At 47.2% G+C, this 13,390-nt stretch overlaps 1 protein-coding gene across 1 annotated transcript in view; it reads left to right on the top strand.

Moving 5' to 3' along the window:
• Positions 1-11,255, top strand: part of SOGA1 (suppressor of glucose, autophagy associated 1) — a 66,597-nt gene extending 55,342 nt beyond the window's left edge. The window contains exons 10-13 of the mRNA XM_007934639.2: positions 2,703-2,774; positions 3,809-3,879; positions 5,387-6,737; positions 11,103-11,255. Coding sequence (XP_007932830.2) covers positions 2,703-2,774; positions 3,809-3,879; positions 5,387-6,737; positions 11,103-11,255 — 1,647 coding nt within the window. The remainder of the gene's footprint in view (positions 1-2,702; positions 2,775-3,808; positions 3,880-5,386; positions 6,738-11,102) is intronic.
• Positions 11,256-13,390: the final 2,135 nt, after the last annotated feature.

Genomic DNA, 13,390 nt, shown 5'->3' with positions numbered 1-13,390 from the left:
CACCAGCCACTCCTCAGAAGGAAAGTTGGACAATCTACTTCCGTAGTGATACTGCCTTAGCAACCCAAGGAGGGGTTGCTATGAATCAGGTCCGTCTTCATGGCACATAACAACAACAACAACAACAACAACACAACTAGTGTTCCTAGAGGAGCTCTGGTGGTGTAGTGCCTAAGGCACTTGTCTGCTAATCAGAAGTCTGGTGGTTCAAACCCATCAGCCACTCCTCGGAAGGAAGATTGGGCAATCTACTTCCGTAGTGATACTGTCTCAGAAACCCAAGGAGGGGTTGCTATGAGTTGGATCTGACTCGATGGCGGTGAGTTTGGCAGGTTTTTTTTTGTTTAGTGTTCCTAGAAGGCACCATAATTTATTATTCCACATTGAGGACATCTAGATTGTTTTCAGTTTTCGTTATTAAAAGGAGTGCTGCAGTGAACATCCCCACACATATTTTCTTAATGCACATACGTGAGTATTTCAGTAGGATAGATTGCTAGAAGTGAAATCACTAGGTCCAAAGGCATATGCATTTATATTTGATGGAAATTTCCAGGCTAGCCCTCCCAGCAGCAGCATAGCAAGGAGGGCCTATTTTGTCTTCTCTTTGCCAGTTCTTGGTATGGCCAGTGTTTAAAATGTCTGCCGATCTTATGGTATAAAATGCTGTCTCATGGTATAAATCTACATTTCTCTGATTGCTACTGAGGTTGAGCATCTTTTCATCAAGTTGTTGACTGTTTGTGTTTCCTCTTCCATATGTTTTCTCTGATCCTCTAGCAGTCTTGAAAAGTTGCTATCAGTAAATCCATTTTTCAGATGAGGGGTCTGAGGCCAAGTGAGTTGCCCAAAGACGTATAGTGAGTAAGGGGTAGGGCCAGGATCTGGCATAAGTTACAGATCTGGCAAGTTGCTGATCCTGTGCCCTGGCCACTCCCTGCGGGGACAGAATCTCCTCATCATCACCCCCACTAGGATCTGTACTTGGTGAGTGCAGGACAGCACCCAGACAATCCGTGTGCTACGTCAAAGGCAGCTCAGATGCATCTGTTTGCCCCAACGACTCAAATTCCTTTGTAGAAAAGAATAATTCCTTTTTATTCAATTAACATAAAATCTTTTAATACTTGTTCTGAAGTTATGAGACAAGCTGCATGACATACCTGGGGAATGTGTGACAGCCCACGGGATGAGTCCTTACAGCTCATGTGGGCACAGGCTCTATGTTCCACCTTTGTTCCATATCACGAGCTCTTGCAGAGCACTTACTGGCCCTTTAGCTTGGGCATCCTGTGTCTCTGACACTCCCCTGCCTCCTTCACTTCAAACCAGGCCCCCAAAAGCACCATTCTTTGAACTGAACTACCTATTAAATGGAAGCCTGCAAGAGCTAGCCCTGGGAAAGCAGCCGTCAGAGTAGCTGGTGGGAAAGAGGTTCTGATTAGGAACTCCATCCTTGCTTTAGCTCTGCCAGATGCAACCCCATTCAAGTCATGTCTGATGGCTGAGCCTAATCTATAAAACTAGGACGATGGTAGTTGACCTTCTCATCTCCCAGTGCAGCTATGGAGATGAAAAGAGATAGATGTGAAAATACTTTGAGATCACTTAAAGGACTCCTAGGAACCCCCTGACTGGGCCTTGGCTTGATTCTGTGCTCTTAGCCAGTCATTGCTGTCATTTAGATAGGTCGTTTGGACATGGTGACCAACCTGTCCCAGTTTGCCTGGAACTGGGAGTTTCCCACATCTTTTAGCTTTAAAACTGGGCTTGTCTCAGGCAAAGCCTTTCAGTTTTCTCAGGATTGAGAGGTTTCCAGGGCACAAGACTTTCAGTACAACTCAAGACCTAGGCAAACCAAGGTGGGTTAGTTCCTAGTTTGCAAATGATCTATTAACTGGAAGAGGAAAGTGTATAGGTGAGAGGAAGAAGCCAAGCAAGGATGTACTTTCAGCTGAAGACTACCCTCATGTCCCCACAGAGTTTGCCCATCTTGAGGCAAGGGGCTGGCTTTATGTATGTCTTGCTGGTCTGTCACTGGCTCCAAGTGAGTTTCATTTGCCCAAGGTGATCCTCCCAAGAAGGTTGCAGCAGCAAATGGGGGACAGGCCACCAAACACAGGACTGCCGCTCAGTCAGCTGCCCCATCTCGGGGGAACTTCTTTCACTTCTCTTAAATCTTGAGCCTCTCATCTGTGAAATGGAAATGGTAACAGTAACATCCACCTTGTAAAGTTGCTGTGAAGGTTAAGTTAACTAATGTATGAATAGTAAATGGGCTCCATCACACACCACCTGGAGGATCAGAGGCCAGCTCCAGGCTCAGTGGGAAAGAGTGCCAAAATCCACTGCTGATGAGAACCATAGCAAGGGTGTGTGGGTCTTGTACCTGGCATAGCTGCCACTAAACTGATAAAGCTGTTCCATGGATGGAAGCATGAATTAACATAGTACTAATGACTGTTTCTAATGGCAGTTATTCCCATGCCTGTAGGTACTTATTCCCACTATCATTCTCCAAATATGTCCCTACCTTTTAGGTGGCTTAGCGCTGTTGTCCACTGGGCAGATAGATGGCTCCTGGTCCACGATCTGGGCCCTCCCTCAGGCTGCAAAGGGGAGCTGGGGAGCTGCCCTGCACAGGGCAAGGTCCTGCTGACTAGCTTCCCTGCCACTGACCTACCTTCTCTGCCCTTGTCCAGCTACAGAAGGCTGCTGACCCCTGGGTCCTAAAGCACTCGGACCTGGAGAAGCAGGACAACAGCTGGAAAGAGGTGAGTGGTATAGCTGGGGGCCCATTCTCTCCTGGCTCCTGGCTAGACTGAAAGGTTCCCCACATGTGAGATCCTACAAGAAAGATGCTGACCCCACTCCAAGGTCACAGCTTTGCACCTCCTCAGCCCTGGGTTCTCTACTTCACGGTTCCTGCTCATGGTTTCAGACTTGTGAAGGGTCCTTCCTCTCTCTGCCTGAGGGAAAGGCTGGGTGTTTCTCTGTGTATCCTTGGCCAGTTCCCTTGCCCTCTCTTGCTTTCAGTTTGTGCCTCTCTGAAAAGCCAGGCCTCTAAATAGCTGTGTGGTCTTGGGTAAGCAGCTTTCCCTTTCTGGGTCCCAGTTGCCTCTTTGGTAAAATGAGAATCATATTCTCTGCCTCATCCAGCCCTGATCGTGGAGCTCAATGAGAGCACAGTGGTGACGTTTTCAGACTGAACACATAAGCCCTTTGCTGAGAAAGTGGCACATTGATCAGACTACTTGTTTGCAAGCAACAAAATCTGGGGAGCTGAGACAGAGAGGATTTTACTGGGGACTTGAGGGGGCTGGTGATGCAGGTTCAGAAAATCAGCACAAATTCGGGGGGCTGTGCCTCTGGAACCAAGGTGAAACAAGCCCCTGAGCAAGAGTTGCCAGGTCACTTCTGTCACTACCAACTCAACAGTTGGCAGCTGGTTACTTTGTTGTTGCTACCACCCTCAGAATAAGTTCTAAATGGACTCTCTTCCCTTGGAGGTGGTCTGTCTCGGAGCTCTAAGTAGCTGAGCTTAGACCACATACCCACACCCTCACTGCCAGGGAGAAGAAAGAACAAATAATAGGGGTGAGGAGTTAGACACATTGCAGCCAAAACTGATCGATGGACATTCTAGGTCATTGCCAGTGTCACTCCTGTTCTACAAATGAGGACACTGAAGTGTGGAGAGAAGCAGTTTGGCCGGGGTTACTCCCACACAGGGAACACCAATAGCTCCTATCACCTTCCCTCAGGCTCTGATGCCCAGAACTGACCCTTCTTGTCTCTTCCCTGACAGACACGCAGTGAGAAGATCCATGACAAGGAGGCTGTTTCTGAAGCTGAGATTGGGGGCACTGGCTTAAAGAGGTGCTGGCATCCCCCACCCCTAGTCTGCCGTGCAGGCCCCTCCCCAGCCCTTTGCCTCTCTCCTGTCACTGCCCATTTGCCCAAAATTGCATCTTAGCAAAGTTGGAAGAGCAGCAGGTTTCTGTGAAACCCAGGCCACCGAGGAGCTGGGAAGTTAAGGAGATAAGGCCTGCAATTGCCTGGAAAACTGGGGCCTCAGCGTATCCTAGCTGAGAGCCTAGCTGAGAGAGAAACTCTCCATTCTGGCCTCGTGAGGTTCTTCCTGTCTTTGTAGTTAGGAGAGTCAAGATGGACCTCTATTCCTGGCTTTAGTGAGCAGCATCCTTAGGACTCAGCCCTAGGCTATGGCTGAAGGGGACACCCAAGGCCAAAAGAGCATGTCTCCAGCAATAGGAAACCCATGAAAGAAGTGAAAGAAGCAGAACCTACCTGGGCCATGCAGTAAAACGGGCCCTGGAGTTAGAATGGTGGACTCTAGAGTCAAGAGTGCCAGTTCTGAACTCTAGCACTGCAGTTTCTAGCTCTGTGGCCTGGGGCCTATACTTCCCCTCTCTGCTCACTTGAAAAGTAGGGATAATAGGAGCTGCCTCCTGGAGTTTCTGGGAGGACTGAATGGTATGACATGTGAGATGCATTTATAGGGGCCTGGCGCTTTCAGGAGGAGCCCTGGTAGCCCAGTGGTTAAAGCGCTCAGCTGCTAACCAGAAAGTCAGTACTTCAAACCTACCAGCCACTCCAGGAGAAAGGTGTGCCAGTCTGCTTCCATAAAGATTTACAGCCTTGGAAACTCCATAGGGCAGTTCTGTCTGTTCCATAGGATTACAACGAGTTGGAATCAGCTCAGTGGCAGTGAGTTTCAGGTTGGCTCTTTAAATCATCAGACAACACAGGTGCCAGGTTTGTTTTAGGGTTCTAATGGCTTGTTGGTTTGGGCTTCCCCAGAAGCAAACCCCAAGACAAGGATTTGAGAGCAAGTGGTTTATTTGGGAGACGATTCCAGGAAGTGAGGGAAGTAAGATAGGGAAGGGAGGCAGTCAATAAGAGAGTGTTATCAACCAGGTTGTACTATGGGCACATGGAGCTCAGTCCGTCTCACTGAGGAACTCTGGGAATCAACATGCAACTCAATGATTGCATACAAGGAACAAGGAGCATAGGTATTTATCCACCAAATCACCATGCATTGTTTGATGAGGGCTGTGTCTAGGGGCATTAACTCTGTGATATTTCTAAATTTCTCTGTGTGGAGGCTAAGTATGCTCCCATAGGCAGACAAAAGCCCTCAGGTAGAGAATGGCAGGTATGCATACTATACAGTTTTGGGTGTGTAGGTGTGAGTGAGGAGAGGATATGGGGCAGGCCACCAACACCATCTTCTGTAAGAAATGAGCAAGATGCTCCTAGTCCCTGCCCTCCTGCAGCTCATGGTCCAAGGAAGTGGATCAGAGTGTATACTCAGTCTATATCATGTTCCACTAATACTGTTTTCCTCTTATGCTCCTCCCAGGACCAAATCTGTTTCTTCAATGTCTGAGTTTGAAAGTTTGCTGGACTGTTCCCCCTACCTTGCTGGTGAAGCCACCCGGGGCAAGAAGCTGTCCAACAACCCTGCTTTTGCCTTTGTGAGTCCAGAGTCAGTGGACCCAGAGAAGGATGCCAAGGAAAAGCCTGGGTACTCACCACGGGACTGCAACCACCTGGGTGCGCTGGCCTGCCACAAGCCCTCAGGGAGACAGATGCAGCGCAGCTACACGGCTCCCGATAAGACGGGCATCCGCGTCTACTACAGCCCCCCGCTGGCCCGGCGCCTGGGTGTCCCTGTGGTCCATGATAAGGAGGGCAAGATCATTGTCGAGCCTGGCTTCCTCTTCACCACAGCCAAGCCCAAAGAGTCGGCTGAGGCAGATGGGCTGGCCGAGAGCTCGTATGGCCGGTGGCTCTGCAACTTCTCTCGGCAGCGCATGGATGGCAGCTCAGGGGGTGGTCCCTCAGCGCCTGGGCCTGGCTTCCCAGCAGCCCTACATGACTTCGAGATGTCAGGCAACATGAGTGATGACATGAAGGAGATCACCAACTGTGTGCGCCAGGCCATGCGCTCGGGCTCGCTGGGGAGGAAAGTGAAGAGCACATCCAGCCAGACGGTGGGCCTGGCCAGTGTGGGCACACAGACCATCCGCACAGTCAGCGTGGGCCTGCAGACCGACCCGCCTCGCAGCAGCCTCCACGGCAAAAGCTGGTCACCCCGCAGCTCCTCGCTTGTCTCTGTGCGCAGCAAGCAGATCTCCTCCTCCCTGGACAAGGTCCATTCACGCATCGAGCGGCCATGCTGCTCACCCAAGTATGGCTCACCAAAGCTCCAGAGGCGGTCGGTGTCCAAGCTGGACAGCACCAAGGACCGTAGCCTGTGGAACCTGCACCAGGGTAAACAGAACGGCTCAGCCTGGGCGCGCTCCACCACCACGCGGGACAGCCCTGTGTTGAGAAATATCAATGATGGGCTGTCCAGCCTCTTTAGTGTAGTGGAGCACTCAGGGAGCACGGAGTCTGTCTGGAAACTGGGCATGTCTGAGGCTCGGGCCAAGCCCGAACCTCCCAAGTATGGCATTGTGCAGGAGTTCTTCCGCAATGTGTGTGGCCGGGTGCCTAGCCCCACCTCTATGGCAGGGGAGGAGAGCTCCAAGAAACCAGAGCAACTCTCTCCGGCCAGCTACCATCAGCCAGAGAGCATGGCCAGGATCCTGAACAAGAAGGCAACCAAGTCAGGCAGCATTGAGGAGGCCAGGCCCACTGTGCTCCCCCAGGTGGGGAAGGATGGTGTCTTCCGGGACGGAGACGGAGCCGCAGTCCTTCCCAGTGAGGTAGGTGGGTGGGGTCTGCCCTTTTGCTTGGGAGGTGGGGTTGTCTTATAGGGTCCAAGTTCTTTTGGTTTTCAATCATGGGGAATGTGGTTATGTGTCTCAAAAAGTTCTCGTGCTGGTGAAATCAATTCCAAGCATTTTGCTCATGGATCATATTCTCTCTCTACCCCAGAGGCTCAAATTAATTATATCTGTGAGTTAATGGAACTGAGCCTGCTGTGGGCTTTGTTTTGTTTTCTGAACACTTTACCCTTTGCACTTTGGATTTTGTAGGATTATTGGCAGATGGCTGAAATTCTCCTGCTTTAAACACTAAGCTTTACAGCTATTTCAGTGATGTATAGAACCAGCTCATACCAGCACATCAGACCTGAATGTATATATCTCTTCCCAACCCTGCTTTTATTTTATTTTATTTTATTTTTGCAGTGTTCCCTCCCCGTCTCCTCCCATCCCTGGTAACCAACAAAGAAACTGCCATACATAAACTTTTCCTTGACTTTTTACAATAATGAACTAATACAATATTTGTCCTTCTGTGGTTGACTTATTTCACTCAGCATAAAGTCCTTCAAGTTCATCCATGTTATGTAGTATTTTGCAGATTCTGCGTTATTCTTTAGTGTTGCATAGTATTCCATTCCGTGTACGTATCACAGTTTAGTTATCCATTCTTCTGTTGTTAGGTACCTAGGTTGTTTCCATCTTTTTGCTATTCTAAATAGTGCTGCGATGAATATGAGAGTGCATATATCTGTTCTTGTCCTGGCTTTCACTTCTTTAGGATATATACCTGGTAATAGGATCAAATGGTATTTCTAATTCCAGCGTTTTAAGGAATCACCATACTGCTTTCTACAGTGGTTGTACCAATTTACAGTCCCACCAGCAGTGTATGAGAGTCTCAATCTCTCTACATCCTCGCTGGCATTTGTTATTTTCTGTCTTGTTGAACTTTGCTGTTAGTGCTGGGGCAAGATAGGATCTCATTGTTGTTTTGATTTGCATCTCTTATGGCTAATGATCATGAATGTATTTTCATGTGTTTGTTGGCTGCCTGAATATCCTCTTTGGGGAAGTGTCTAGTCATATCTTCTGCCCATTCTTTGATTGGGTTGTTTATCTTTTTGTTGTTGAAATGTTAGAGTTTTCTATAAATTTTAGGGATAAGTTCCTTGTCAGATAAGTTGTTGTTGAGTATCTTTTTCCAATCTGTAGGTTCTATTTTTACTCTTTTGGAGAAGTCTTTGAAAACACATAAAAGTTTAATTTTGAGAAGGTCCTATTCATCTAGTTTCTCTTCTGCTGTTTGTGCATTTTGGGTTATGCTTGACAATCTATTTATTGCCATAAATTAGGGCCCCTAAATTTGCCCCTATTTTTTCCTTGAGGAACTTTATAGTTTTAGGTTTCATATTAAAGTCTTTGATCCATCTGGAGTTAGTTTTTGTATATGGTGTGAGGTACAAATCTTGTTTCATTTTTCTGCAAATGGATATCCAGTTTCCCAACACCATGTATTAAAGAGACCATTTCTTCCCCCATTTAGTGGATTTCAGCCCTTTGTCAAAAATCAGCTGACCCTAGGTCAATGGATCTTTTTTTGGGTTCTCGATTCTGTTCCACTGGTCTATGTGTCTGTTGTTGTACCAATACTGGGCTGTTTTGACTACTGTGGCCATACAGTACGTTTTTGAGATCCAGGAATGTGAGACCTCCTACTTTGTTCCTGTTCTTCAGTAGTGCTTTCCTTATCCAAGGTCTCTTTCCTTTTCCATATAAAATTAGTGATTGGTTTTTCCATATGCCCACCCTGCTTTTGTAGAGAGCACATTGGTAGCTTGAAATTGGCTGTAGTAGAAATATTTACACAATGGATATTGGCTTTAGGTTAGGTGCTGTCAAGTCATCTCTGACTCATGGTGACTCTATGTACAGCAGAATGAAACACTGCCTGGTCTCACACCAGCTCCACAATCCTTGCAATACTTGAGCCCATTGTTACAGCCACTGTGTCAGTCCATCGGATTGAGGGCCTTCCCCTCTTTCATCAACCTTCCACCTTACGAAGCATGACATCCTTCTCTAGGAAATGTTTCCTTTTTACAACATTACCAAAGTAGGTGAGACGAAGTCTAGCCATTCTCGCTTCCAAGGAACATTCTGGCTGCACTTCCTCCAGGAGAGATTTGTTAGTTCTTTTAGCAGTCCATGGTACTTTCAGCATTCTTTGCCAGCACCACAACTCAAAAGCATCAACTCTTCTTCGGTCTTCTTTATTCATTGTCCAGCTCTCACATGCATATGAGGCAACTGAAAACACCATGGCTTGTGTCAGGTGCACCCTAGTCTTCAAGGAGACATCTTTGCTCTTCAGCACTTGAAAGAGGTCTCTTGCAGCCAATTTGCCCAATGCAATATGTCATCTCATGTCTTAACTGCTGCTTCTATTGGTGTTTATTGTAGAACCAAGTAATGTGAAGTCCTTGACAACTTAAGTCTTTTCTCCATTTATCATGCTGCTGCTTATTGGTCCAGTTGTGAGGATTTTTGTTTTCTTTATATTGAGGTGTAATCCATACTGTAAACTGTAGTCTTCAGTTTTCATCAGTAAGTGCTTCAAGTCATCCTCACTTTCAGCAAGGAAAGTTGTGTCATCAGTGTATCACAGGTTGTTAATGATTCTTCCTCTAATCCTGATGCCACATATTGGTTTATGCTATGAATCAAGGGTTTGTTTTGTTTTCTTTTGTTTCTGGGGAACTAGCTATTAAACATTTAACAAAATAAGCCCATATACAACCCTTAAAAAAAAGTTCTTGTAGTGATCTGGGATGGGGGTTGGAAAGCATTAGTCATGGAATGGCACATGTCTGATGGACACACAGTCTGAGTATCAGGAAACTAGTGAGCAGGGCTTAACCAGCTGCTTTGCCAGAGATTGTCAACATTCCATCTAGCTCATTGGTCTTCCACTAGCCACTGGTATGCTGCAGCCCTTTGTGCTCATCTCTATATTCAGTAATATTACCTTGAAAACTTGAAATCAGCCATGATGGGGAGGATTTACACCATGAGAATTAGCAACCAGATTTATACTGCTCCCAGTGACGTGTGTGTGCTTTATTTCTTTATAACTCTCACCCTAAAACCAAAACCAAACTCACTGCCGTTGACTCCGACTCATAGCGACCCCTCTTTGGATTTTCAAGGTGGTATCACTATGGAGGTAGATTGCCCAACCTTCCTTCTGAGGAGTGGCTGGTGGGTTTGAACTGCCAGCCTTCTGGTTAGCAGCCAAATGCTTTAGGCACTACACCTCACCAGTTAGCTCTCACCCAGTCGGCTGCATTTTAAAAAATATTTTAAATATTTATTTTTTGAAAAACTTGTTAAAGTTTACTGTAGTTTGTTTTAATCACATAAATATAATTTATTTATTCATTTATTTAAAATATCATCTATTTAGGTTTAATATCTGCTTGGAATCGTGGAGCCCAGGATCTCCCTGCCCACATACCTGAGCATTTTGTAAGCCGTTGAGTTGGCACCGACTCATAACGATCCCCCCTTGGTTTTCTGAGGTGGTATCACTACGGAAGTAGATTGCCCAATCTTCCTTCCGAGGAGTGGCTGGTGGGTTTGAACCACCAGCCTTTTGGTTAGCAGTCAAGTGCCTTAGGCACTACTCTACCTATTTGATTTGACCCTCTTAACAACTTTGAAAAAGGTTTTATGCCTCTCATTTTAGAGAGGAGGAAATCAAGGCTCAAACAGGTTGAGTAACTTGCCCAAGATCACAAAGCCAGTGACTGGAAGATCTAGGATTTGAGCCAAGCAGTCCAGCTCGAAAGCAACACTTTTAGCTACTGTGCTTATATCCATGTGCATTGGTAATAGTAAAAAATTAGAAACTACCTAAACGCATATCAGAAGTAAATTTGATAAAGTAATTAAGTTATTTCCTTTCAGTGGAATATTATACAGCCATTAAAAAGAAGGTCTAGACATACATAGAGACAAGAAAATGTTCATGTTTGGCAGCTGCACAATAGTTTAGAAAGGATGAGGCCATTTTGATAAATGTATGTGCATATAATCATTGAGAATTTATCTTTGAACTGTAGGGCCATGATGATGTACATTTTTTTTTCTGTTTATTCCAGAATTTAATACAATGAATACTGTTTATTACTAAAATGGGAGAAAAGTAATAAAAAGAAAAATCAGTCCAGGGAAACTGCAGCCCCTGAGAACTGGTCTTGGGCATTGCTGAGTTCAACTTCCTTATCTGGCTGGCCACCCATTCCCTGGGTGGTCCAGTGCCTCTTGGCTCCTCCTGACTTCCTCCCTCCCTTTTCCTAGGATGCTGTTTGTGACTGTAGTACCCAGTCTCTCACCTCCTGTTTTGCCCGGCCATCCCGCTCTGCCATCCGCCACTCTCCTTCTAAGTGCAGGCTGCACCTTTCGGAGTCTGGCTGGGGTGGGGAGGAGAGGGCAGCCCCCCCCAGCGAGTGACAGAGCACAGAGCCGCTGAATGCCCCACCTCAACCAGCCCAGTCCTGGAAAGCAGAAGGGAACCAGTGGAGATGAGGTGAGGGGCCCATGCTCTCAGCATCACCTCACCTTGGATGGATAACAGCTACACCACTGCCACAAACAGCTTCTGTGTCAAGGTAAAGCAGGGTCTTCTGCTCATGGCTGGGTGATGATCTCTGACTTCCTGGGGAAGGCATCGAGTGGGAGAAAGACCAAAACTGGGCTTTGGAAGCATCTACAGAGCTCTGTCAGTACCTGTTCCCTAGGTCCTAAGGTGGACCAGTTTGGCCTTGCCTGGTTGTACTCCACATCCTCTTCTTGGAAGATTCAAGGAAGGGATACATTTCTGGCCAAGTCCCTTGGGAAGAAGTGTCCACAGAAATGTTCATGACAGCCACACACCCCTTCCCTGGGAGAGGGAACACCGACAAGAAGAACAGACTTTGCTCAAGGGCTCAACTTCTGACTTCTGGAGGAGCTGAGCACCATCCTCATCCCTTCCATCCCTTCACCATCTCCTCCTCCTCACCCTGCTGCTCTGGGTTGCAAGAGGTATGATAGGGCAGTAGCCAGGACCAAGTATTGGCTTGGAATCCTGGAGTCCTGGATCTCCCTGCTCACAGCCTGGATGCAGCAAGGACCCGGAGATGAGGTGGGAACATGTGGGGCTCAGGGTCTGAAGCCGTTGGAACTGCTACCCTTGCCAGTATGACTTGGGGGAGCTCCAACATTCACAGGTTAGAGGACAGAAACAGGTTAGAGTTAGTCATAAGACCTGGTGCACACCTAAAAGCCTAAATGCCCACTGCCTTGACCCTGGGCCTTTTTCCCAGCAGCCTGGAGGGGCACCACATCTCCACTGTGTTTACATCCTAGGGCTGGTGGAGGACATAAATATTCCCAGTAAAAGACTTCTGATTGGCCAGGCCAGGCCAAGGAGAACGCCGAGAGGTCAGTGCCCCATGACACGTAGACTGGGGCTTGGAAATGCATTTCTCACCTAGATTGTTTATTTTAATTTTTCTTATTATAAATATTTAAGGTGGTTTACTTTATTTTAATAATTTAATTTACCCCAAAGTCCCTAAGGTAATTTATTGGAGATTGACGTGTATTCTTGCCACTGGGACAAAGTGAGACTTCTAACACCACAGACAGACTTAGGATCCCTGATGTGGACAAGGCAGCTCAGCAGCCAGGCTCAGGTCTCCTGGCTCAGGTCTGCAGGAACCTTGCAGCCTCCTGCCCCAACACCATAGATCTTTTGGCCTCAGAGAATACCTGGTACTTGCCTGATCCCCAGCAGTCAGCCCATAAACAGTCACTGACAGGGTGGAGGGCTGGACTGACATAAACCCGATGCTGTCAAGTCAATTCTGACTCATAGTGACCCCATAGGATAGAGTAGAACTGCCCTGAATGGTTTCCAAGGCTGTACTTTATAGAAGCAAACTGCCACATCTTTCTCCTGTGAAGTGACTGGTGGGTTTGAACCACTGACTTTTTGGTTAGCAGCCAAGTGCTTAACCAGTATGCCACCGGGACTCCTATGGACTGACATATGACTTCCCAAACCCTCTCCCTCCATTTTGCTTCTCTTATTCTGCCTCCCTCTGAAATCTTTTTTTAATGAGTCAATCATGGATTACTAAGGTTCCATACCAAGAGCATGGAGATCCCTCCAAGCACCCCAAATGAGAACTCGCAGGAAAATAGGACTTAACTTCCAAAATTTATCATTTATTGCAGCTTTGTGCATGGATCAGAGACCATCCACCTGTCTCAGTTCTCGCCAGCCTGCCAACCTTTCCACCAGGCTCTCTCCTTAGCCTTATAGCCTGTCATGCTTTTCTGCCAGCCCCAATGCCACTGCCCGCCCTTCCCTGCTTCTGTGTGAGCTGCCTGAGCGATCAGATGATTGTGATGTGGGTAATTGTAATATGGCCTCCCATGGCCTTATCCTTGGTGCCAGCAAACCCACATGGGTTACACACATTCCTGCATATACCCAGCACTCCTGTAACTCCTAGGGACCCGGAGTGGAAGCACCAGCACAAAACTACCTGTCCGTGGAATTCCCCATCAGGAAGACCAAAAGCCAGCAGCTTTGCTAG

This window comes from Orycteropus afer, unplaced genomic scaffold (genome assembly GCF_000298275.1).
Source record: "Orycteropus afer afer isolate SDZICR_OR568_19922 unplaced genomic scaffold, OryAfe1.0 scaffold00020, whole genome shotgun sequence".
In the NCBI taxonomy this organism is placed as follows: domain Eukaryota; kingdom Metazoa; phylum Chordata; class Mammalia; order Tubulidentata; family Orycteropodidae; genus Orycteropus; species Orycteropus afer.
Note: the sequence above shows the minus strand (reverse complement) of the source record. Positions and strands in the feature narration are given on the sequence as shown.